General features: G+C 36.1%; 2 protein-coding genes across 5 annotated transcripts in view; one reads left to right on the top strand and one right to left on the bottom strand.

Annotated features, from left to right (window-relative positions):
- Positions 1 to 873: 873 nt before the first annotated feature.
- LOC127834472 (uncharacterized) lies at positions 874 to 26,364 on the bottom strand. Of its 2 annotated transcripts, none has more exons than XM_052360337.1 (6): positions 26,308 to 26,364; positions 7,230 to 7,293; positions 4,902 to 6,980; positions 3,699 to 3,803; positions 2,535 to 2,654; positions 874 to 1,859 (listed from the first exon to the last, which is right to left on the bottom strand). In XM_052360337.1, the coding sequence occupies exons 3-6, from the start codon at positions 6,961 to 6,963 to the stop codon at positions 1,789 to 1,791; spliced, it is 2,358 nt and encodes a 785-aa protein (XP_052216297.1). In that variant the 5' UTR covers positions 6,964 to 6,980; positions 7,230 to 7,293; positions 26,308 to 26,364; the 3' UTR covers positions 874 to 1,788. The 2 variants fall into 2 exon arrangements, with proteins under 2 accessions (XP_052216297.1, XP_052216296.1); XM_052360336.1 differs by lacking the exon at positions 26,308 to 26,364 and adding an exon at positions 10,525 to 10,604.
- The window catches only part of LOC127834473 (uncharacterized), a 19,369-nt gene continuing 17,872 nt past the window's right edge, over positions 26,302 to 27,798 (top strand). For all 3 annotated transcript variants that reach the window (XR_008027956.1, XR_008027955.1, XM_052360338.1), the window contains exon 1: positions 26,302 to 26,405. Coding sequence is in view for 1 of the 3 variants with exons in the window: in XM_052360338.1 (XP_052216298.1) it covers positions 26,345 to 26,405 (61 nt within the window). In the remaining 2 variants the exon portion in view is untranslated. The remainder of the gene's footprint in view (positions 26,406 to 27,798) is intronic.

Raw genomic sequence — 27,798 nt, 5'->3', positions numbered from 1 at the left:
GTCAAAACCTGCCACGCGCCATGAGATATATATACAGTATATTTCACACTCTAGAAGTAACATGTTTTACCTGCTCAGAAAATTAAACAATTGTGTCCGTATGATACATGGGCTGAGTTCTACAATAATTTTTGTTTTCAAAAACATGGCTACCAAGTTTCACGGGTAGTTATTATATTGTGAAAGCTTCGTATTACTACCTGCTCAAAACAGTCTAATGCCTTTGGGGTTTCAGATGAGCGCCTTTGGTCCTATGTATACAATGTGTTTTCTACACTTGTAGCAAACCCAATTATCATCAATGGTTGCGATTCTGAGGCGATTGTCTCGGAATGTATCAAATTATAATAAATATATACAAAGATGTCACTTTTTTCTAGTTTTATCTGAACGCTTCATTAAATAGAAGAGCTTACTACTAAATTCACGACGAAGAAAGCATTTATGTGCAACAAGTATATGTCTTTGTTTTTAATACAGTTATCGTATTAAAATTCCATATATCAGTGCTAGTCAATTTAGTAAAGTGCTAGTGGTTGATAATGTAATGCTAAAATAACGAATGGATAATGATCGGGCTACCATCGTTATCTATGAGTTACACATTATTAATCGTCTTATTTCGTGTATTTCTACTTTATGACATGTTGAAAAACAAATTACTTACAGAGATTGACCGTGTGAAGTGTGTTCATGTTAATACTCAAGACAAACTGGCTTAAGCTATTTTGACATCATTAAAAACTTACGTATGGTTACGTATTACCGTTACGGTTTTCTGTGAGTAACCTTTGCAAGATCTTCGCACTGAAAACACATCTAACTTTTAACTTCTCAGATGCATTCGATACAAAACATAACATTTAACTCATGTACTTGTTATATAATATATTTACACTGTAAATATATATAAGCTGACATGCAGACATACTGATGTATATGCCAAATGCACGTGTAATAAACAAAGGCATTTTAAAATAAGTGAAATTGCAATAACTAAAGTATCAACTTTGAATTTGACACCACAATTGTGCAAAATGACAAAATACCAAATGGACATATTTTATAGATCAAACAAAACTATAAACGAAACCAACCTAAACAAGGGACAAAATTGTCACAAAACCAGGTTTTCATTGTGAAAAAAAAATCTGATAAAGGGAGAAAACTCAAACTGAACTTTTGAAATGAACAAACAAAATTAACCCCCTTTGTAAGTTTGTTTTTAAAAAAAATCTATTTTTAGTCGTGGCGACCTTGACATTGGAGATATTGACGTGATTCTTTCGTGCGACACACCGTCCCATGATGGTGAACAAATGTGCCAAATGATTTTAAAATCTCACAATGAATGACATAGTTATGGCCAGGACAAGCTCATTTATGGCCATTTTTGACCTTTGAACTCAAAGTGTGACCTTGACCTTGGAGATATCGACGTAATTATTTCGCGCGACACACCGTCCAATAATGGTGAACAAATGTGCCAAATGATTTGAAAATCTGACAATGAACGACATAGTTATTGCCCGGACAAGCTTGTTCCGCCCGCGCGCCAGCCCGCCAGCCAGCCCGCCCGCATTCGCCAATCTTATAACCAGTTTTTTCCTTCGGAAAACCTGGTTAAATATAATATTACTGAAGTATCACAAATCAAATTTTACATTTGATTCTTTGAATACATGCATACATTCTGATATAAATATGTGACATCGTTTTAATTAAATTGTAAATTTCGGAAACACGCACGCACAAAATATTAATTAGTCCGTTAATTATTTCAAAATATTAATTCGTTGTTCCATCTTCTATTTGGAATATTTCGTTCATTATTTCCTGTGCGTCGGGGCGTGTCTGACCTGTGCAATTAAAAAATAAAAAACATTATGTATAATTATATATAATAAATGAAAAGTCATTAAACAATTGTTCTTGTTCAAAAGTAAGACTTTTATTATTAAAAACTCGGCCGCGGTGGTAAAAATGCAGTTTCCAATAACAGCGCAACCCTGAATACACAGTTAATCAAAATGACTTTAAATCAGACATCATTAAGCACACAAACTCTTCATCTCATCGCTAAACCAAAAAGACAGAATAATAAAATATCGGGGCATGTTTACGTCTAGTAACCAAGCTTATAAAAAAGACCACACCAATTTTAGTCATAATGCATAATATACAAGAAAATTACTCTTGCACGTGAGAAAATCGTACAAGTTCACGGTCATGTATATAACTTGAGAGTCCCAACACTGGCGAACAAAATGGGTTTAGTGTTGGTGTAGTGTATGTTAATGTGAATTAATTTGTATACCAGATGGACTTCTGATACGTGATTCGCTTCAGCGAACAGAGCGTGATAGTACAATATATGCATGTATGTTAGCTGAAGTTGCTTTAGCTAAATTATAACCTGCACATTTGATCATTTTGAAGGGTGAATTATTGTTTAAGATTTGAGATTAAAGGCTTCAAATTTACATTCGACTATATATATAATGCTACTATTTAAGACGGTTTAAATAACTGACCTCTATCAAGTAGATTTATAAGCGCTCGTCTGACAATTGGTAACTCGTAGCCCATGCCCTGAACGAGCACAGATGCATCTGACCTTATCAAAGAGTCTAAACCTCTTTCAGGCCGTTCCGCTTGAAACAGAAAGTTACACATATATAAATACGAATAAATATATTTACAGTATGAGAACAATTAATTTAATTGGAGAAGGCCCTACAGGAAATAAAATCGGTATAAAAAGCGCAATTTCGAATACACATTACTTGAAGTATGTTGTATTTTGGTTTCTCTTATTTCGCATTTAGTAATACTTTTTCTACTGCAATCAAACCTGGATTAAGTTAAAAAGGCACATCGATCCAAAATTTTCATAGTATATTAAAACACTGTTAATGTACACAGTGCCTATATGATGTGACTTTTTCGGATCTGTGTTTGGAGAAATAAAGCGCGACCCAGTTAACATTTTTAATGATGTCATTTAAAATATTTCACCATTGTTAATGAGATAAAAGGGAGAACCCGCTTATTCGTGAGAGTTTTCTATAGGTATCATGATCTATTTAAACAAATAAGTACATTTTCAGTTAAGTGCAACCGCGCGTTTGAGAAATGTCGAATCACTCACAGCGGGGACTTCATATTACAAACGCGCGGTTGCACTTTACTGAAAAAATACTTATTTGTTTAAAAAGATCATGACAGCTATAGAAAACTCTCACGAATAAGCGGGCTCTCCACTTTATCCCATTAAAAAAGTTGCAATATTTTAAATGACATCATTCAAAATGTTAACTGGGTCGCGCTTTATTCTCCCAACACAGATCTTAAAAAGTCACGCGGTATAGGCACAATTATTTTACTGATGCACGTTTTAGAGACTACCAAAAAGTGCAAGAAAGTATTTTAATAGTAGTTAAATTTGGTTTCATTTTCCATATCCAATAGTTACGTTCAATATTCGTGCACGTTCAATATTCGTGCACATTGTCTTCGAATAAATCAATATCAATTAATATGCATTGACAGCTCAGATTCGAGTAACTGTAATGGTCCCATGTCTTGTTTGGGTAAATACAATAGTCATGTAAGTCTTTCATTCAATGTTGGATTATTTATATGTTAATTTAATTGTTTATAGGTTTGCATGAAATTCGAGGCAATGTAAGTATTACTTGTTGGACGAGATGTTTCTGCACGTGCTGATGAGGTGGCTACAGACGTTGAGACTTCCTCTATGCGGAAAAGCGATTCTCGAACATGTTCGTCAATGACGGCATCTAAAATAGTTAAAGACACGTAAACGTTCCTATTATTGGCGTATCATTTCACGCAATACGAACGTTCTGCTTATCTTTAAATCCAGAAATCATTCGGGTTTCGACCTAATATAATACGATATTTAACTATAGTACAGCTTACGCAGCTAATTTTTCGGCTACTTATTTACATTTAAGATTTTTTTAAACACTATCCAACAAAACCTTTCACAACATAGACTAATAACCGCCGACGCAAAACTTTGTAATATTTAACCATATGTTACAATGACAAATTAGACCCTGGCACGTTGCCAGTTTGACCCGATGAGCATTATTTGAAAAAATATAGAGATTGGAATACAATGCAACAAAGTATCAAACCTTTGTGGCCTTGGTATGTCAGAATAAAAGATTGTTAAGTAATTTTCCTTAAAAGTCTACATAATATGTTTGACCCTTTGGGTCTGGTCAGTTTTTACCAAATGGGCATGAATTGATCAAATTAAATAGAGGGATATAACACACAGTATTTAAATAAAATAACCAGTAACAATAATAATAAAACAGAAACTCTTAGTCGAAAATGGGGAATTTATTATGTAACGTGTAACGTAGGACGAAAAATATCGCACAGGCTCAACTTCCTATCATAAGGAACGATCTAAGCAAGCAAGAATGCTGTACGTTGAAAGGTGTTGAAGAACTTCGACAGTGAGACAGACAAACATATAGACGAATACACAGACAGAGAGACAAACATACAGACGGATAGACAGACAGACTGACAGACAGTCAGAGAGACAGACAAACAGACGGACGAACGGGCTGCTAACGGGGTTTAAGGTCATGATGATTCCAGTATACCCGCTTTACTTCGTATCGGGGGGCTGGGTAACAACAAATTATAAAAGTAATGTTTTTTGTAAAACAAAAACGACAAATTCGCATTAAAGGGCATATGCTACATCATTCATTTAAGTAACATACATATTCACCGTTGAAAAAACAGACGGCATTATTGATCAGTCTTCACTACACCTCTGCAGAGTACCTATAATCTGTCATTGGAATAATGCTTTCCCGTTTATACATGGACTAAATATCAATAGTCACTACCTTGTCCTGGGGTGTCGTCGGATGGTTGCACAGCTCTAGTATCGATCACAGGAACCCTAAAATTGTCCTGAGGCACAAAAACGCCTGTCTGGAAATGCGACCTGTTTGGTGACGCGGTTTCATTCCGTGCAATTTGTGGCATCATGGACAGATATTTCGTAGAGTCTCGCGTGTTAACCGGCGGCTGATGCATGGGTAAAGATGTTTCGCCACTGTGGGCCATTGCAAACTGACCATGAGCTCGTGCTGGTTGACTTTGACGCAAAGAAACACCTGCATCTGCAATATTCCTTGGACTTTGAGAATCTTTTCTGGTTTGAAATGGTGCACTTTGTGTGATGGTATTTCTTTGACGCCCGCCTTGGATTTTTGCCATGATTTCTGATTCAACTTGTGCTGTACGTTCTTTTGTTACATTTACGGTCGCTGTGTCAGTAAAAAATCGACATTCTGGCGAAATTCTCCGATGGATAGCCATAGGATCATCGTCTGCTTTCCAGTTGCTAATTCGTTTATAACAGCAATAGCAAATAACTTCATCACTATTAGAGGCATAATAAAAGCCAGCTTCAGCCAACTTCCTGACGTCAGGTTTGCCATCTTTTGGAAATGTCCTGTACGTGCAACTGCGCAAAAGTTCAAAGCGCATGCTTTCTTGAGCGGGGACCGGTTCGCCTTGAACCGTTTTGTCAACAATACGCCGCAGTTCTTCAATGTCATTTTGTACGGCTGGTAGAACCACCCAATCACGAGGCACTACAACGCGTTCTGTATCATTCGATAGTTTCTTTATTGCGTCTTTAAGTATAGCTGGTTGGTCGGGGTTTTGTTCATGTAAATGAACTACACTACATGTTAAACCAGCTGATACACTTTGCTGCTTCAGTTTGCTTGCATTATAATCATGATCACAGTCAGTTGATCTTGAGCCATTCTGGGGAACCTCGCTGTTTCGATACAAAGTTCGTGGTACAGAGTCGTTACTTAGCACACGAGAGTCATTAACATCAAGCGGCAAATGATCTTCCAGTGTATCATTACTATGCTGTTTTACAGCTCGTATATTTATATCATTTGAGTCAGTAAGATATGAATTGCGCACATCCGGATACTGAATTGTCTCTGGAAGAGACGACCGACTACGTGTACCAATATTTACAGTTCCTTCTATTTGCCGTTCAGTAGTACTTTTGCTATCGTTGCTTACAGTTTTCAGTCTATCGCAATCAATTATTATATGTGTTTCTCTACCCTCAACAAGTCTGTGCTCTGTAACTGAAGATGCGTCACTGACACCATTTATTCTTAATTCTTGATAACAAGTAGTTGTTTCCAAATTTTCCACTTCCACTGTGCATGTTTGTGGATCTTCGGTTAAAAAATCGCTAGTCAATTCCTTTATTTTGTCGATAAGAGCGTCATCGGAGGATTTAGTATGACCTTGTCGATCATAGAAAATTGAGTTTTCATTTTCGTTAAAACAATGGGCCGCCGAAGTAGTTGGAGGCTGATCTTGATGTTCGTCAAGCAATTGAATGTTACTCATTTCTAGTTCTTCAACACTGATAGCTGTATTTTGGTATTCGTGTGAATTATTGTATGCTTCATTATCTTGTTCTTTCGAATTGGGGTTGCAATTATCACTTGAAACAATTCGACATTTAGGTTTACGACAGCTATCTGCTAGTTTCAAATCATTCTTGTTTTGAATGCAATATTGTTTCGTATTTTGGGATAGTTCTGTGCGGTTTATAGTACTAACACATGGCTTAACATACCTTTTCTCTAATTCATTGGCTGGATTCCATAAGAGTATAGCGTTATCGTTCTGTGTGCCATACACTTGAACAAGGGGATGTTTGTATTCAACTATTTCAAAACCTATGTCAAAAACAAGGACAAAATACACGTCTGTACCATAGGGTGTGACATACTGGATGTCTGTTAGGTTATCGTGTTTAAGAGAAAAGCATCGATAGTTCCATTGCTGCCAGTCCATGTTGGCCATCTTTTCAACATTCCTTTGACCGAAATGTTCACCTCGACCGCCCTTGTCGTACATGAGCAGTTGTATCCTATCTACAAAAGAATGGCACATATGAAAATGAATTAGTTGTACACATAAAATAAATACTCATATAAATAAGAAAAAAATCTAAAAATTAAACAATGAAAAAGTTTTTACACAACGTTTGTTAAGAACATGCATACATTCCAGTTTCGGATTAGTATTTGTGGCCGAAAAAAAAGTAATACATTCTTGGTCAATACACAGGATCCTGTTAAAATTAAATTGCAATTATTTGTTCCGTTGATACCGGTACTTACTTGTACTTGGTGCTTTTGTGTAACCAATGATGTTATGATAGTATTAGTAAAGACAGTCTCTGAACTGAAAATACATGTTACCATTTGCAAAAGCAAATACAACTGATAATCAAATAAAACAACAATAGAATGCATGTATTTCATGCGGTGAATATGCGACTAACAAGTGACAACAACAACAACAATTTCAACCTTTATATAAATTAATTTAAAAAAAAACGTATTTTTGCTTACTTATATTGGTGACGGGGTGGGGGTAGAGGAGTTACATGTTAATGTCAATAGGTCTATATGAAAATGAATAAAGATTAAACGGAAATAAATTTTCGTTTCTAAATAATTAAATTGAAAACAAAAGTTAAACTATTGAGTGTGTATTTTTCACTTGTTAGTCGCATATTGACCGCATGAAATGTGTGTAATGATAGTCAAGCCACACATGAGTGTTAGTACATACAAATTATACTACGGGAGTTCAAATCATATGTGTCCTCACGTGGCTTATTATGAGTTTATTTCTCCATCATCGAAATATATCGTACGTTAATATTTAACACGCAGTTTTCTTTCAAACATTCAAATCACACATCCATAGCCGTGTCAGTGAAAATGGGTTTTATGGCGTTTCGACCAGCGTAGCTCAAGCCCAGCCTGTGCATTTGGTAGTCTGGTCAGAGATGATGCTGTCCGCTATAAAATCATTCAAGGTTTTATGGTCTCATTATGTTTCTCCTGACCAGACTGAGAGATGCGCAGGCTTGGTAGGCTATAGCTAAAATGGGCGCTTATGGCATAAGACCCATTTTCGCAACACGCGGGTCTCTTTTAAATCTCATTGCAGGTTGTAAATGAAATATTTTAGCACCATGCAGTTCGATATAAAATTGATTAAAAAACTAGAGCTTTGTCACAGACGTGACGAATACCCCCACCGCCGCATTGACACAGAATATTTTGCATGTGTTCACAAAAAACAGCGGACACCATGCACAATGTTTAAAACGCACTAAGTGACCCCGTGACCTTGTTTTTGACCTGCCATGACCCATGTTCGAACATGGCCTAGCCATCATCTAGATACAACTTTTGACCAAGTTTGGTGAAGCTCGAATGAAATCTACTTGAATTAGAGAGCGGACACCATGCTCAATGTTTGAAACGCACTGAGTGACCCCGTGACCTAGTTTTTGACCCGGCATGACCCATATTCGAACTTGACCTAGACATCATATAGATACAACATCTGACCAAGTTTGGTGAAGATTGGATCAAAACTACTTCCATTAGAGAACGGACAACATGCTCAATGTTTGAAACGCACTAAGTGACCCCGTGAGCTTGTTGTTGACCTGGCATGACCCATATTCGAACTTGACATAGACATCATCTAGATACAACTTCTGACCAAGTTTGGTGAAGATTGGATGAAAACTACCTCAATTAGAGAGCGGACACCATGCTCAATGTTTAAAACGCACTTAGCGACCCCGTGACCTAGTTTTTGACCCGGCATGACCCATATTCGAACTTGACCTAGACATCATTTAGATATAACATCTGACCAAGTTTGGTAAAGATTGAATAAAAACTACAATTTTTAATGACTTAATGCGCTATCAAAGCGACAGTGGTATTTTTAAATCGCATTAACGCACTAGTAGATATTGCAAAACGCAAGAAACCATTTTAGCGGACAGGCGATAGCATTTATTAAGTATGGTCTTGATATTGTGACAAACCAGACGTTTTAAGGGTACTTTGTACCAACGCTCTAAAACTACTTTGTTTTTTGTTTGTTTAGAATTAAAACAAAGTTTTAAATAGAAAGGAACCTCCATGGGGCGCATTCAAAAAGGAAAAAGAAACAAGAAGTACATAATTGCAAAAAAGTATGACAATGTAAGCTCATATTATCGGTAGCTTTTCTTTAGTTTCTATTGTTCGTTAAAAAAAAGGAAATATAAATAAAAAAATAAATAATGAAAGTGTAAGCGAAACCGGAAATATTACATTTCTTTTAAGGGATTGTGGTAGTAAAAATAAATAGTCAATAAAGGACAGACATTATATTCCTGCAAACATTTAACGTCCGTTCATTTATTAAGGCTATGACAACACTTTCTGCTGCTGCAAAACTGCAGCGGAATCAATAACGACCATTTAAAATCACTACAAAGTTAAAATAATCATTAGATATCAAACATAAGCTTCCAGTTTTATATTACCTGATGCAAATATATATTAAGTAAAAAAAGATGTGTATTTAATATAGATTTCCTTTTTAATACACATTCATATTAAAGAACGCTTTTGTGGAACCAGTATTGAATTAACTAACGTGTGCATTAAATTTGACTTAAATCCACCGTGGCCATTTAATTGACTTATAATCACATTTTTGTTATAAATATTCTTTAATGCTGTTAAGGAACATAACGTTTTGTGCTCGAAATGTACAAAACACATAAATATACATATAATTCGAAACCCATTCGTGATATTTAATGTACTTATACACATGAATTTAGATGCCTTCGTGGCGAAACTTTCAAATCAACCTCATTCCCACACAATTTCCTATCATTGCTTTTGATAAACACGTTTTTCTGTCAACAAACACGGTCTAAATGTAACGGAATAATGTGATTATAGAAAAGTCATGATCAAAATTCATATATACAGAAATTCACCTTAATGAACGTGTACTTGCTGTTCGAAAAATGTCAACATAAATCCGCCATCTAAACAACATAGAGATCAAAATCTCGTTTAAAGCCAACTGATCTATCGTTTACGTTCACCTGCTTTGTTTATATTCCCTTATCACACCCTTATGGTCTAAAGAAAACCCCATACAAAGAGACACGTTGCTACTTTTCCTATATTATATGAACATACAATCTGGGTGCGTAAAAGAAAATCATGTTTTGTTTGTCATCAAGCTACATCATCACTCCGGGTAATCACTACTAGGGATCTATACAAATGCACGCATGAACAGTATACACTTCACTTAAGTAAATTAAACATACGAATAGTTGTTCGGCGTTTCCTCTATGGACATCGGAATGTGTCTTTTCGGTCAACTGTTTTTTTTTATGGGAACGCGGATTTCATTTAAACAAAAATACTTAGTATGGTACATAAACAACACATAGCATCATACAAATTATAAATAGGTTAATCAGGAAGTAACGATTTGTAAAATTGAAGTGAACAGTTCACGACAGAGAACATTTACATCGAACAACCTGCCATACCTTGAATTAAAATACGATGCAAAAAAAATAAATACCTCTTGTCTTCATCTGATTTTCAGAAATTTTCATAAAATTTTCAGCCAAAATGACGCCGGGTTTTGTCTTACTGGGATCCCAGATCAAAATATCTATCGGGATAAAAATAGATAATTACTCAATCTGTGAAATTCATGTAAAGATATAACTATTTATCATTTCACGGTGACTGTTTAACATCAGGCGGATGTTATTAATAATTACGTTTTATTTAATATACCGTGTGTAATTTATGCGACAATTACAAGAACAGCAAAGACAAATTGACCGATTCACGCGTGTTGTATCTGGGATCCCATTAAAAAGTCTCACAAAGGAGTGTAAAGAGTTTGGACAAAGGGAGTGTTAATTGTGGTAATCAGTGCAGGGCTCGAAATTAACATGCGAGTGAAAAATACCGATTGCGAGTTAAGTTTTAAGCCACTAGTATTTTTTGCGAGTAAAGAAATAGTGGAACAAGAGCACCGCCTTGCGGGTGCAGACCGCTCATCTATTTTCTTTTTAAAGGTGAAGGGACTCTCATTTTCAATCACAAAGGAGGGAGGGGTGGAGTGAAGAGGGGTGTAAAGATAGTGTGGGGGGGTGGACATTTATTACATTATCTTCCAAAAATGCGAAAAAAATGCAAAAATGCAACAACAAAAAATTCGAGGGGGGGGGGGGGGATTCTTGGCTGCGATGGTTGGACGGTATTTCAAACATAAAATAATATAAATAAATATTTGTGTTTTTTAACTGTTTCAAAAAAAAAATGGGGGTGGGGTGGGGATTGGGGGTATAGTGTGAGGGTGTGGTGGTAATTTGTGAGATGATCTTAAAAAAAAAAAATAGGGGGGGATTCGGGTGGGGGGAGAGGGGGTGGGGGGATTCTTGGGTGCGATGGTTGGACGGTATTTCAAACATAAAATAATAAAAATAAATATTTGTGTGTTTTAACCGTTTCAAAAAAAAATTGGGGGAGGGTGGGGTGGGGGGGGGTATAGTGTAAGGGTGTGGTGGTCATTTGTGAGATGATCTTAAAAAGAAATATATATTCGGGGGGGAGGTTCGGGGGGGGGGAGGAAGGGCACGGGGGATGGTTTGGGTGGAGTCTATTGTGGTATGTCAGGTAAGAGTAGTTTTGTCAAAGTATCAATCAAATCTAATCATAACTAAAGAAGTTATGGCAATTTTAGCAAAATTTAATAATTTGACCTTGAGAGTCAAGGTCATTCAAAGGTCAAGGTAAAATTCAACTTGCCAGGTACAGTAACCTCATGATAGCATGAAAGTATTTGAAGTTTGAAAGCAATAGCCTTGATACTAAAGCAGTAAAGTGGATCGAAACACAAAATTTAACCATAAATTCAAAGTTACTAAGTAAAAAAAAGGCCATAATTCCGTAAAAATGACAACCAGAGTTATGCATATTGTCCTTTTACTGTACCCTTATGATAGTTTGCGAGTGTTCCAAGTATGAAAGCAATATCTATGATACTTAAGGGGTAAAGTGGACCAAAACACAAAAATTAACCAAATTTTCAATTTTCTGAGTATAAAGGGCCCATTATTCCGTCCAAATGCCAGTCAGAGTTACATAACTTTGCCTGCACAGTCCCCTTATGATAGTTAATAAGTGTTGCAAGTATGAAAGCAATAGCTTTGATACTGTAGGAATAAAGTGGACCTAAACACAAAACTTAACCATTTTTTCAATTTTAAAAAGTATAAAAAGGGCACATAATTCTGTCAAAATGCCAGTCAGAGTTACATTACTTTGCCTGCACAGTCCCCTTATGATAGTTAGTAAGTGTTGCAAGTATGAAAGCAATAGCTTTGATACTTAAGGAATAAAATGGACCTAAACACAAAACTTAACCAAAATTTTCAATTTTCTAAGTATAAAAAGGGCACATAATTCTGTCAAAATGCATGCCAGAGTTATCTAACTTTGCCTGCCCAGTCCCCTCATGATAGTTAGTAAGTGTACCAAGTTTGAATGCAATAGCATTGATACTTTCTAAGAAAAGTGGACCTAAACGCAAAACTTAACCAAAATTTTCAATTTTCTAAGTATAAAAAGGGCACATAATTCTGCCAAAATGCACGCCAGAGTTATCTAACTTTGCCTGCCCAGTCCCCTCATGATAGTAAGTAAGTGTACCAAGTTTGAATGCAATAGCATTGATACTTTCTGAGAAAAGTGGACCTAAACGCAAAACTTAACCGGACGCCGACGCCGACGCCGACGCCAAGGTGATGACAATAGCTCATAATTTTTTTTCAAAAAATAGATGAGCTAAAAAACGAGTAATAATGCTAAATGCGCTTGACGTCGTGAACGCTAAACCGTAGGTCAATTTATAGAACGTCCGAATCAATCTCCACGCAGAGTTGTCGTTCCTTGCTCTCACATACAACTCTGCGAAAGGCTCAGCCCTCCATTTTGTCTATAAAATAGATAAAACCGAACAAACGCATTCAATGTATATTTGATTGGATATTTAAGATCGCATGCATTAAATTAAGAAATATGAATTTTAAATGTACGATAAATCGTGCAAAAACTTGCGAGTTTTAATGCAACTCTTTGGAACTAATTTATTGCCCATTTACGCAGATGGAATCATTCCACGCACTTCACAAATGTAAACAATTGAACATATTTTTTAGTGACGTTAGGAATTGCTTTGACGTGTGCATGTTTGTTGGTTTCTTAACATAAAAAACCATATCAATTTTATAATAATGAATTAAGACTGATATAAGATATCATGGTATGAGATGGTTTTCTTTAATGCAGTGAATGCAATGTAACAGTCGTGCAAGAGATTGTTTAGTATTCTGTAAAGGCCCGGTCACACTGCCAGAACTTTGCTTGAGCGTTCCTGTAGCGGTGAAAAACAATCATCACCGCTCGCTACCGTTCACGACCGTTAAACAGAAGTTGGCCACCGTTAAGGCAACGCCGTATACGCTCGGTCACCGCTGATGGTTCCTCCTACCGCTCAGAAAGTTTTGAGCTGCACAAAATATTGCGAGCGGTGAGGAGCGGGCAATTTTCCGCTCTGACAAAGTTCACCACCGTTCTACCAACGCACAGTCAAAGTTTGGCACCGCTAGACGCAAGTTCGTGGACGTTTGGGTCCGCAAGGCCAACGCAGAAATCTTGAATGCTGGACAACCACTGCTTCGCAAGCTTTGCCCGGGCGGTGATTAAACGTTGCACAAACTTTGGTGGAGCGGTTGTAAGCGTTTTTCAAACGGACACGGAATTGCTGGAACGGTGTCGGGCGTTGAAGTAGCGATCCATTGCAGTGATTAACTGTGGTTTGGCGTTGGTATTGAGGTGTTGGAGCGGGACCAGAATTTGGCTATAAATACGGGGAGAAATGAGTCAGGAGTCCATTTAAAATCGAGCTACCGTTGAGTGCAGACCTCATTTTAATTTGCTCAGTAACAGTAAAAGTGTTCTACCATGGATGATGTGAGACTTGTTGTGATTGGTGCAATAGTCCAGCAGCAGAATCAGAACCTCCTCAGATTGCAACAAGCTGTTGACAGAAGGAGAAGAGAGAGAGAAGAAGGAGAGACAGAGTTGTGTGGGTCAGAAAGTGGATACTGAGAAGGCCTGAACATGGACTGTATAACAAGCTGATGGTGGAGCTGAGAAATGAGGATCCACGAGCCTTCCATCCATCCCCAATTACCGACCAAGCCTGGAACCTGGTCTCAAAGTGGCAATCACCCTACGGCACCTGGCCTCTGGTAACACCTACAGAAACATGCAATACGCCTGGAGGGTTCCCCACAACACCATCAGGGTGGTAGTTAGAGAAGTGGTAAAGGTCATCAGTGAGGAGTACACAGATGAATTGTTGTTTTGCCCAACAGCTGAACAAGGATAGAGAGACCTGGCTGACAAATGGTACCAGAGATGGAAGTTTCCCCACACAGTTGGTACCATTGATGGCAAGCACGTGGCCTGTAAAGCTCCTCCTAACTCTGGCTCAGAGTTCTACAGAATGCTGCCTCTCCATCTCCAGCTTTCCACTTCTTTAGTCTACGTGGCATGATGAACTTCAACTATTGACTTCTATCAAAAATTATCAGAACGTCTATCAAAGCGATCCGTTTAGTTCCGTAGTCAGAAGCGGTTTGCCGCTATACCAACTTTAAACTCCCGCCGAGCCGACGCGCGCATGCGAAGAACGCCGCTCTATCAACGCTCGCGTCACCGCTAAACCAAAGCTCGCTACCGCTCGATACCGTTAAACCAACGCTAAGCCAACGCTGGCTTCAGCGGTGCACCGCTTTGGCAACGCCCGTGTTGTCGATTTTTTTCCCCATTTTGTGCGCGGTGACGAGCGTTGCCGAAATTCGGCCCCTCTTCATACCGTTCAAGGAACGCTCCAGCAAAGTTCTGGCGGTGTGACCGGGCCTTAACCTCAATGATGAACGCTTGGAATGATCATAACATAAATGAGACGCTTTCATAACAATAGTCCGTTCTGAGCCCAACACAGAGGTGAATGTAATGTAACCGTCGTGCAAGAGATTGCGTCCGAATACCTGTATGCGGAAGGGCGCACCTTATACGTAGACTGGTAAACTTGTAGTACAGATACGCTGATGGTATTGGTTCGGTTTACTGTCGTTTCGTCTAATGCCCGTTTCGTCTAACTTAATAACTTCGACGAACTGACCACATTGTTTTGATGAAACGACTTCACATCTGTTATTACCTATAAGTTAGACGACACGGGGATTAGACGAAACAACCAGCACCCATTAGTACAAAGAACGTAAAACAATCGACTATTCACATGTGTTCATTGAACTTGATTACACATGACATCGAAGCAAAAAATAACTAGTTTCTTTTTGCCTACAGACGGAAATAACAATACGAAAGATTAAGCAAAGTAAACCGTTGAGATGTATTTTGTTGACGTCGCACTCAACACACGATATCATAGCTGATGTTTATGTCCCCCACCACTAGTGTGTGTGGGGGGCATATTGTTTTTGCACTGTCTGTTGGTCTGTCTGTCTGTTGGTTTGGTCAAACTTTAACATTTGCCATAACTTTTGCAATATTGAAGATAGCAACTTCATATTTGGCATGCATGTGTATCTCATGGAGCTGCACATTTTCAGTGGTGGAAGGTCAAGGTCATCCTTCAAGGTCAAAGGTCAAAAAAATAAAGTCAAAGCGGCGCAGAAGGGGACATAGTGTTTCTGACAAACACATTTCTTGTTTCAATAATTGAAAACCCATTACAAAATATCCCAAACTGACACTTTAACTTTGTTTTCTGAGTGAACACGACACACTTATATTTTAAAACAATACCCGTATGGTCCAAGGAACTGATAGTACTAAACTAATGTTCAAACGTGCTTTTTTATGTTTCCAGCAAAATTTGCGAGAATGTTGTTGATTTTGCGAGTTGGTATTAAAGCTGCTCGCAATGTTTTGCAAGTAGAAAAAAAAGTTAAATTCGAGCCCTTACTAATCGAAGAAAAACTTGTTCACTACAGTGCGTGATAACTTTTTTCAGGGGGGCCTGCTTATACGGGAGCTTACCGCGTTTAAGTGAGAACGTTGTTGCAAACCTTCAAAGATGGCGTCGTTTTAGTGTTTTTCGTGAAGGAGTAGCGGATAGTTTCACCCGGTAAGCCATTTTATATTTATATTTCTTTTGAATGAATAAGCCCTTTCGGCTCTACGGTGTTTGTGCTCCCCTCGGTTTTTTGTTTCAATACCGTAGACGTCGGAATAAAAAAGTTATTGAGGCAAAACCGTCGACAAATTTGTTGTTTAATTTCTTGACCTTCGAGATGTTGGATGTTCAGATATCATTTTCTCTCACAATAAACAGTATTTGTACATGTTTACAGTAAAATATAACATAAATCACGATTATTTTATTATCTCGACGCGTTTTTATGTCAATTTATTCATTTAATGCCGAATTATAACGGTTTAACCCCCCTTTTTGGAACTAAACTTCCTTTTAAGCACATTTTGGTACCTGACTTCCAAATGATAAACAGCTCTTTCCTATGTTAGAATGTTTTATGCGAAATAACTTTCGTGAATGAATTCCGCATTGGTGCAAGTGTTTTGGAAATCATTTTCACTTGAGGAAATCAAGTTATCTTTTTTTTAGTAATTGTTATAATATTTATTTTTATTATTGTATGTTTTATCGCGTACTTAACGCTAACATTTAGTGTGTGTAAAATATAAGACATTCAACGGTATTGTTAACACAGTGTTATCCTAACCAGTTTGTTTTAACACATATGGACATACTTATGTTTGAATATGCATCAAACGGAATACTATGCCTACTAAACGGAATACAATGCTTACTACTTCCAGATATCAAGACGCCAGTTATATATGTCGAGGATACCAAGATTAAACAAGGGATGTTTGTAAAACATGCATGCCCCCCCCCCCCCATATGGGCTCTCCGTTGTAGTGACAGCCATTGTGTGAATATGTTTTGTCACTGTGACCTTGACCTTTCACCTAGTGACCTGAAAATCAATAGGGGTCATCTGCGAGTCATGATCTATCTACCTATCAAGTTTCATGATCCTAGGAATAAGCGTTCTTCAGTTATCATCCGGAAACAATTTTACTATTTCGGGTCATCGTGAACTTGACCTTTGACCTAGTGACCTCAAAATCAATAGGGGTCATCTGTGAGTCATGATCAATGTACCTATGAAGTTTCATGATCGTAGACATAAGCGTTCTTGAGTTATCATCCAGAAACCATTTTACTATTTCGGGTCACCGTGACCTTGACCTTTGACCTTGTGACCTGAAAATCAATAGGGGTCATCTGTCAGCCATTATCAATCTACCTACTAAGTTTCATGATCCTAGGCATAAGCGTTCTTGAGTTATCATCCGGAAACCATTTTACTATTTTGGGTCACTGTGACCTTGACCTTTGACCTAGTGACCTGAAAATCAATAGGGGTCATCTGCGAGTCATGATCAATCTACCTATCAAGTTTCAGGATCCTAGGAATAGGCGTTCTTGAGTTATCATCCGGAAACCATTTTACTATTTCGGGTCACTGTGACCTTGACCTTTGACCTAGTGACCTGAAAATCAATAGGGGTCATCTGCGAGTCATGATCAATCTTCCTATCAAGTTTCATGATCCTAGGCCTAAGCGTTCTTGAGTTATCATCCGGAAACCATTTTACTCTTTCGGGTCACCGTGACCTTGACCTTTGACCTAGTGACCTCAAAATCAATAGAGGTCATCTGCGAGTCATGATCAATCTACCTATGAAGTTTCATGATCCTAGGCCCAAGCGTTCTTGAGTTATCATCCGGAAACCACCTGGTGGACGGACCGACAGACCGACCGACATGAGCAAAGCAATATACCCCCTCTTCTTCGAAGGGGGCATAAAAAGACGGCGTAACGAAGTGTGTACCGCTCTAGAAAGCGAAAGGTACATGAAAACACACCAATCAAACAAAAAAGATTACGTCAAAGTACCACGCCAAACAATCACATGTACGTGCAATATAAGTGTAATGAAAAACAGAAAAGATTAAAGCCGTTTCAATACTAGTATAAGGTTGCTGTATTCAAATACTGCCATTGTTCTGATTCGGAATACATGAAGCAATTTGGAATACCTGACACCTGCTTAGAAGATGCATATCGGTGGATGCTTTTTTTTAATGAAAACTTAAATATTAATTGAATTAATTTATTTAATACAATGACATTTGACACGTTTTACCATAACGATACTAAAACATGTATGTGACTTTGATGTGACAAATTTTGGACGACCTTCTTTGAAACCAGTTCTGAGTTGGTCACTATATTATAATCGCATAAAGTGAATTTGTAGTGGATAGAAAGATTTGTGCAAATGCAATACACGATATGATTACAGTAGAAGTGATCAATATATACATGTATTTTTCTCTTTTATACACATGTGAATACATATTATTTAAGACTGTTGTATTGAGGGAATAAAGTATTGGTTCACATAGAAAGATTATTTCTTTTGTTCCTAACATTGCCTTCTAATCGTAAGTTAATATGTCAAATGCATAACGAATTCATTCCGACCCAAATCTTTTTTTATCATGTATGTAAGTGCTAAATACAATTGAAAATGTAGCAGAGACATCGTTGGAAGAAATGACGTTACACAGATAATGGTTTATTTTCATAAAAAAGTGAGAAACTAGCATGACATATACGAAACAAAACGTGTAATTAAGTAGCACTCATAGCAATTATATGTCAGACTTGCCTATGTAGAAATAATAAAATAAAACAAACAAAAAACACATAATACATCAGCTGTACATTTTTTTGTTTGGTTCGTATGTTTTATTTGCTGTTTTAGTCCGGCTCTGTTTAAGGACTCTCTCTCTCTCTCTTGCATATTGTACATTTAAACTCGTGTGGTCCATGAATGGGGAATGGTATTCCAGTCCTCCGCTAATGTTAAATTCCTAATTACATAATATTATACTGCAACAAAAGATGCACTTATTATCGCCCTTTAACCTTAGTCATCTAAAAAGACAGTAAAAGAATGGCTAAAGAAAATTTCATATCAGAATAAGGTCGACACGTCATAAAATACATTTAATTAATAAAAATATTACTGAAACGGCTGATAAACATTCTATTATCTCGTACATCAGCCACCCCACAACCCATCTTCTTTAAAATCGGTGAATTGATTCAGTTGGTCGGCAGGTTTTGTGTACAACATTTGTATAATTCTACAGTAAAAGGATAAAGAAAACACTTATATTGCACCACATAAAATGCTATAAAACTATAATATTGAAGTACACATATAAACTTTATTATAGATGGGTAGGTATTTCGTGTCAATCTCTATCACATATGAAAGAGCTGTTGGTCATTTGGAAGTCATGTTATGCTGCTTAAAGTACATATATATGCATGACTTAATTTAGATCAAGCAAAATAAAACACTAGGTATTTGCCAAGATTCATAAGAGTCAAATATATACGAGAAGCAAAAGCGTAATCGTGCGCAGTGAAACTTGCTCATATAGAATTGAACCTTTCATGGCTTTCTTTCGAAATAATTTCATGTCTCCGAACTAATATGCTATACGCCCGGTGTTTTTTAATATGCGGATTAATGCTCCGTTTTAGATCCATAACTAATTAACGCCTCAATATTTTCAAAAATTAATACCGGATTAATGTTCACCGACATTTGTCATACAGATTTGATATAATTATTATAGAGCTAAACAAAAAAATACATAAAGCCCTGTTTTCCCGGCACACGCGCTGGACATACACCTTTAAAAAAACGCTATATATATACAAATTCCAGTACTTGTGCACTTAATAGATTGCAATCAATGACGGTTGAAATCCGTACGTGGGAATTTTTCTGGTAACCAAGAGCGATGTCAACGTTCATGAAGCCTTTCTTTCATAAATGTATATATGCGTCGGGTGTCAAAACCAGCATCACCGGATGCAAAATCTTTTTTCGACCTGCATATTATCCGCTGCTGTGTGCACCCGCCAATTAGTTTAAAATGGATTCCGAACCGGTAAGTAGTTAACATAACATCAGGACATAATATCCCTTCCAAAAAGGGCGCTATGCTGCTTAATAGTACATGTATATTGCAAAAACGTGAAGCTCCCCACGTATAATGTCGGAGTTTATAACAAAACAAGTTATGTTTCATCTTTTGTAATGTAGCTTGAGGTTTCGTATCTTTGAAAAGTATGAAAGAGGTATACATTTAAACAGAGGAAACGTTCTTTAAAACATTCATATCAATGGTAAATTCAATCACGACAGAAAGTTTTTGTATTTGGAAGTCATGTCCCAAAATGTGCTTAAAAGGAAGTCAGTTCCAAAAAGAGGGGTTAAACCAATAGTTTTTGGCAATAAATTAGTTATAAGAGATAAAACGGCGTCGGGAAAATGAAATAATCATGGTTTTAGTTATATTTTACCGTACACGTGCATCAATACTGTGTATTATAAGAGAAAATGATATTTGCACATCCTATTTCTCGAACGTCACGTAAGGAGACAACAGATTAAAGAACGGTTTTCCTTCAATAACTTTTTTATCTTTACGTCTACGATCTTGAAACAAAAACCCGAGGGAAGCACAAACACCGGAGAACCGAAAGGGCGTATTCATTTAAAAGAAATATAAATATAAACTGGCTTACCGGGTGAAAATATCCGCTACTCCTTCACGAAAAACACTAAAACGACGCCATCTTTGAAGATTTGCATCAACTTTCTCACTTAAACGCGGTAAGCTTCCGTATACGCAGGCCCCTCTGTTTTTGAACACAATTTTTGTAAACATAAACCGTCTTATATATATGTTTTAACTAAACCCCGATCAAATTAATAGATTTAGATTAGTTTGGAATTTAATTGCTTAAAATTGATAAATTCAATATCTTATTGTGATTATTATCCTTTAAATAAATAAGCAATGAATGAAAAAGTTTGATTGGTTCGAAAAATTGCCCCCCCCCCCCGATTTCTTATCTTTAAGAGAAAGTAACAACTGCAACCACTATCGAAAAGTTGGGAAATAATATAATGAAGTCAGTAAAGGACTGGTTCTTACCACACGGGATATGTTTTTACGCAAATGCTTTCATCCAAAAGGAAATGAAAATAAAAACACCGAATTTCTGGTATATGTTACCATCGTTAATTTAAATTTGAAAAAATGGAATGATTACTTTCGTCACAAAGCAATTTGTTCGCCGATTTACCCTTAAATATTATTTAGTCGAACAAATTGAACAAAAACTTGACGTTTCGTTGTGATTCATCGAGTAAATTTTACATTATTATTTAACAGATAATCTCTTTTTGGTATTTAAAATACGTTGTGATGTATGCCCTTACGTAAACATTAGACGATGACAAATAAATGAGTATATGCTAAAAAAAAATTGTCTTTTGTTTTCATGTTTTAGATGCTGTTCTGTCAAGAACTGGTCATTACACAATTCATGCAAAACTCAACGCATGCTTTATACTCAACAAAGAAGCGATGAGCGATCTATCAAGTTTGCGAGAGAATGAAATAACAGCAGATGCACGCCAGGTATGCGGATACTTTGATAACAGATGGCACTTCGATACCAGATAACAATAAAAACCACGCGCGAGAGTTGAGTTCTTCAGCTTTTTTGCATTTATGTTCTGTTCATTTGGTTTTCAGACACGTTACATTGTTTGGTCGATTAATGATATGGTACTTCGTATTGCGGAGCAAAGAAGTCGTGAAAAAAAACAGTGGATTATAAAAAAAGAGAAACAATTTCATCGATAAACGTCATGAATTCGATGATCAGTACGTATTTCAACAAAATAAAAATACTTGAAATAAATCAAGAACGCGCCAACTAATTGAAATTTAAGATCAATATATACATTAATGTTACAACATGTTAAATTTTAGTTGTATATGAGAAAATTCAAATGTTTTTAGAGTCGGATGCCAAATTTTCATGGACACTTCTTTTACCGATCATCTCAAAGACAATGGCACTTCGATTCCAGATAACTCGACACTTTTTACCAGATATAACACACTCTATTTGGTGAATCAGAAATGCAGAATTCGCTGTGGAATACTGCTATAGTAAGCAGGCATAAATAAAAATATATGTACTGTCGTACATTAAAAACGAATTACCGAAACATGTTCTTATTCCTTTGGAATATGATAATAAAAGGGAAAGGGAATTGTAAAGCGAAGTGCTTCCTATAAGTAGAGCTCAATATAAAGGTTTTTTTTCAATCTCTTTTAAATTTTGTGGCTACGCATTAGTATCTTCTTTATGATGCGATTCTAATGAGCACCAATGACAACGAATTTTATGAGTTGTATTGGCCGCTTTACGACCCCTTGCTCCCCTTATCTAGAGTCCTGCTATAAGCTAAATTGAACACAGTCGTGTTGATCCACATGATCCGTTGTATTTTCAATTCTCTTAATCTCAATTTACCACTTAAAAACAAGTTTATTATTTAGACAATAGTAATTACGTTATGCATAGATTCCCAATATGTCGGGCTCGACAATGCAAATTGATTCGTACTTCAAAATATTTGGTAAGTATAGCCATAATATACATAAATGCATTTCAGGTAGAAGATAAAACTCGGTTATCAGAGTGCCCAATTTGTTGAAAGTCTCTGTTATCCGAAGTGCCCAATATCTGGAATCAAAGTATCCGCAACTTTATGAAAACCACCTATTAAAACATTCTCTATCTTCGTTTATATTTCATTGAATACTATCAAAATGTCAGTATTAAAAGCACAGTGATTACTCTACATGCTGGAATATAAAAATAATCTTGCAATATTTCTTAGTAGTTTTATTTTGTTGAAATGTTTACTAATCATCCAGTATATGCTGTTTTCCGACCAAATTTTCTATTTTTTGGGGGAAAAAAATCTACCATTCTTCCGTGATGTTTTTCGTTGCAATAGAAAAGGATATACCATTTATAAACTCGACCATGCGCCCTGTCTAAAAAACTCATCTTTATGATATAAATTTAAAAAAAACAACTGATGAGCTTACCTCTTGCGCGTGGCTTTTGTTGTTATCTGGTATCGAAGTGCCAACTGTTATCAAAGTATCCGCATACCCAGCGTGAGTAATGACCTTGTTATGTTTAACTGTTCTATTGAATTATAATTATGAAAATTGGTATACTGTAACGACAATATACGGTAGTTGTGGTGAAAAGCTATGTCTGTCTGTATGCATGCAAATAGCAGATACGGCATAACAAATTAATATCATATGTGCAAACACTCTAAAAGAGTAGTGAAATAAAAAATTGCAGATACGAAACACGTTGAATAAATTATCATTGTTGATAAAGATAGTTCTAATGTATTTATAGATATTTTTCTTGTAAATCGCAAGAAAAAAACAGCCAGTTAAGAAACGATTTTATCCCATTTTCAACGCGACATTGACGGTATAACACCTTATGGAATATACTAGCCTGTATTCAACACTGTGGGATATACCTGTCACGTGCACGGACTACTTTTTACTTTATCACTGAATGATTTTTCATAATTAATAAAGTCGAGAAAACTTTAGCTTCAAAATTATACGACGTTCAACCTTTAAATCTAGTCATATGACATTATTTTTCGCCATCCGTATAATGAATCAGCTGATTGATGGCGTCATAAAATGACACTTTTTGCGTCATTTTCCAACAAAAAAATTGACGATTTATTATAAACGCGACTTATTTCACATGTACTTATGTACTGTATATCGACATACGGTATTTGAATTGTCAATTAATCACATTTTCCTTATTTCGTGTAATGTGCATTGTTTCTAATCCATGCATATACTTTTGACATTTAAGAATGTACAACAAGCCATACAAATATCGCACAATTCATAAATAATCTGCAATATTTTCTATCCGATTTAATTCATGTTAATCATAGAGTTGTGTAAAGTATAAGATGGTAAAAAAAGCACCACATTGGAATTCGGAACTTCCCATTTTGTACACGGGTATTATCCACTGATTTATCTGTTGTGTAATGGAATGTTTTCCATTCTTTGTGTATTTATATATTAAATTATTTTCTTGTACAAGGGTATAGGAAAATAGCATTGTGCAATTTTAAACATAATTTTGTTTGTATGCAGAAATCTGCAAATGCATCCGAGTTTATCAACGGCTATTATTTGATAAACTGCTCCGGTTCATTTTAACTGCAGTAATGTACATAGAGTACATGACGTAGCGTGTGACGAATCAGAAAGTTTATCGAGTTCATAAATTTATTTGAAAATAGTGATAGGATGGCATGAGGGTCTTTATTTAACTATGCTTAAATAATTTTTAAAGACCCTAGATGCAAAAATCGCCAATTATTGAGTTAAATGGATTATTAGATGGATTTTAAAGGATAATTAAAGGTAAGATACTAGTTCGAACGCGTTTTGGTTTTTGTTTGTACTTTTGTCGTTCCCTGTTCTCGGGGAAATGATTTTTACATTGGAGCCATTAATGCATTGGATCACACACGGCATACCTATACATTATAAAAAAAAAACACGTTCTGCGCGTCCTTAACTTCGTCGTCCGAAGTCGGAAAGCGTATTGCCCTGCATATTAAGTCAAATAAAGTGTCACTCGCTGCAATTGTCTGTTTACTCGTCGATAGTGTACATGTAGATTCTAGTTGACATCGACATCATTTTGTCAGGAGCAATCGCCGCCATATTGGATTTTGATCATTTTCTTTCGAAAATAAAATGAATTATAGTAAAGTAAAATCTTCTTTTCGCGGTCGTAATGTGTTACAATTCGCATGCTGCGTAAAATTAAATCGAGGCATATGGTGATATTTTTGCTAGTTTTACAGTTTGTGTGTGAATTTTTTTAAGACTATTTTGCGTACCAGAACAAATACATTTATATCACTACGCATGGTTACATTCGTTAGATTTTAAGCGATTTTTAAGAATGGATTAAACTAATTGTTAGGCTAAGGTTATTAGATCTAGTAATGTTAAATGTCACGTTGAAAAAAAAACAAATGGGATAAATAGAATACTAGGATTAGCGTTGAATACAGAGAAGTTTATGTTGCTCGGCTCGAACACCGAAAGCGCTCGCCAAGGCTCGCGCTCCCGGCGTTCTAAGCCTCGCAACATAAACTTCTCTGTATTTAACGCTAACCTAGTATTCTCTATGTGATGTATGATGATGACATTTAGTATTTATGAACAATATCAACTAGCTTGTTTTATATTAGAATGCCTTCTTCATTATGTCAGTGTGTGTTTTATAAATCTGTTTAAAACAATAGCATTATGGTTAAATATTTCGAAAAATTCGGTTGCACTTCTTTATATTATAATTGTACACATGATGTTTTTAACCTTTTATCAATTAATGTCGGGAGTATAAGTTAAAAACAGCTTTCAATTCCTGAAGCTGAAGTAAGATACCATAAGTTCACACAAATTCATGATACAAGCTCTTCAAAGTTTTTAATATTTTCAAAAGGGCATTATCAGGAAATGTCCAAATGTGTAAATTCTCATCTGTTTTGTTTTCCCAGTACCATGAGTACCTATGCGATAGTTATGCAGTGCTTTCAATACACTAAGATGCGAGCGATTTGGGATACATTTACGAGCCAGAGGCTATGTTTAATGTGCAGACCCGGAGTGTGTCCCAGCACTCCTACCTAATTGACTTACTAGACTCACGAGAGTTTGTACGAATTTTGAATTATAGCTGCCATTTGTAGCTATTTCGTTGTTACTGAAAGATTATTCAATTTTGGTGTGTTCTTGTGTTGAGGGAGAAGCTGGTTCCGGAGAAAACCCCAAAAGTCCGGTATGGCGACCAACCAAACACACATTATGGCGGGAAGTTTCTTTAATGGTCACCATACGTCCGAATGCCTCCAACCGGTGTTAGGGTAAAATTGTTACCTCTCATGGATATCCTCTATAGTTCAATACAAACAGTTATCGATTTAAATATATCGGACAGCTGTTTCATGTATACATGTGGCCAGCTGCAACATCCGTGATCCAGCTTCTTTAATAAATAAAAAACTTTATTTCCCCTAATGCTTTTTGAAATTACCATACATCTTAAAAGGTAAAGGACACTCTTGCATATGAACCAGTTCAATACAATACATTTGGAATAATAAAATACAAACATTTTACCTGTACAGTAATCGGTTCGACTGGAGGTATATTCAAAATGGCTGCGCCCATGTCACCGCCGATTGTTTTGCCAACTCATTATGATCCGTCATTTAAAGGTGACTGTGTTTTCGATTTTTAAATTGTTATGTTTTTGTTTAAGAAAAATGTAAAGACTCGTGCTAGCCCTAGAGTTAGTACAAACAATAATGCAAAATCGTATATCAAGGGAATTTTTGCATTGTCTAGGTTTTCGGACGTGATTTTCCGGACAGTCATTTATTGAGTATGACATATAGCAACATAATTTATTTAAATTCAGAATCCGTCACTATATGACGCTTCTGAATGATATTACCTTTGTGGAACAAATACAATTGATATATTTTAGGGTTGTTTAAAGAATGTTTCTATGACTGAACAAGCTTAACATGGAACACACTAGATTCATCACTACAGTAGTAATTCTTGAATGCTCAGAGCTTTTATCAGTACCAGCATCTTGGAGGGTCAATATCTGGGAGTTGGTTTATTGCAACTAGATTCATCACATGTGAAGCAGAATGTATGGGGTTTTGTTAACAAAAAAAGCAAATGACAGCTTTAAAGGGGCCTTTTCACCACAGGTGGTTAGTGTGTGGCTATGATATTAATTAGTGAAAACATCATTTTGAATGATAAATTATCATAATATAATGAAAAATCAACTTTTCTGAAAAAAAATCACTATCAACTATATATAACAAGGTATCCAACTCGAAATCATCCAAAAACAGGGTGCATCGGTTTGAACAGCCATTACTTCATCAATTTTGCAGCGATTTTCATGATCCCGGTCTTATTCAACGCAGAAATGAATTTCCTTTCTGGAAATGTATATATCTTGGTCTATTTCAACACATGCTGGGTCAACTTTTAAGAAATAAAACGATACACAATTCACATTTTTTTTTCAGAAAAGTTGATTTTTCGTTATATTATAATAATTTATCATTCAAAATGATGTTTTCACTAATTAATATCATAGCCACACGCTAACCACCTGTGCTTTTAACATTTTGGTAAATTGACAAAATTAAAAAAAGTTGTTTCAGATTCACAAATGTTTGTTTTGGCTATGATATTTGTGAGGAAATAGTAATACTGAACATTTACCATTCTCTAAAATATCCATTATATGCATTGACGATTTGAAAACTTGAGAATTATTAAGCGTTGCAATGCAAAACGATTGAATAATTTGAAAAGTTCTGTTGTCACTTTATTTTGGGAAACTACAATGACTGCAGCGCTATAGGTAAAAAATACACCCGCTGATAGCATGAGAACGAATGATCGAGTGGTCTAAGCGGGAGACTTTTTACTCAAGGAGTCAGTGGTTTGAGCCCAGTTAAGGGTTACTTTATTTTCCTTTTTTAAATTGTATTCTTGATTTTTTTACTTGGGATTGTAAGGTCCAATGTTTAAATTTATCACTATAAAGAATTTAATGACAAGCTTTAATACATGCCA

This window comes from Dreissena polymorpha, chromosome 6 (genome assembly GCF_020536995.1).
Source record: "Dreissena polymorpha isolate Duluth1 chromosome 6, UMN_Dpol_1.0, whole genome shotgun sequence".
NCBI classification, from domain to species: domain Eukaryota; kingdom Metazoa; phylum Mollusca; class Bivalvia; order Myida; family Dreissenidae; genus Dreissena; species Dreissena polymorpha.
Note: the sequence above shows the minus strand (reverse complement) of the source record. Positions and strands in the feature narration are given on the sequence as shown.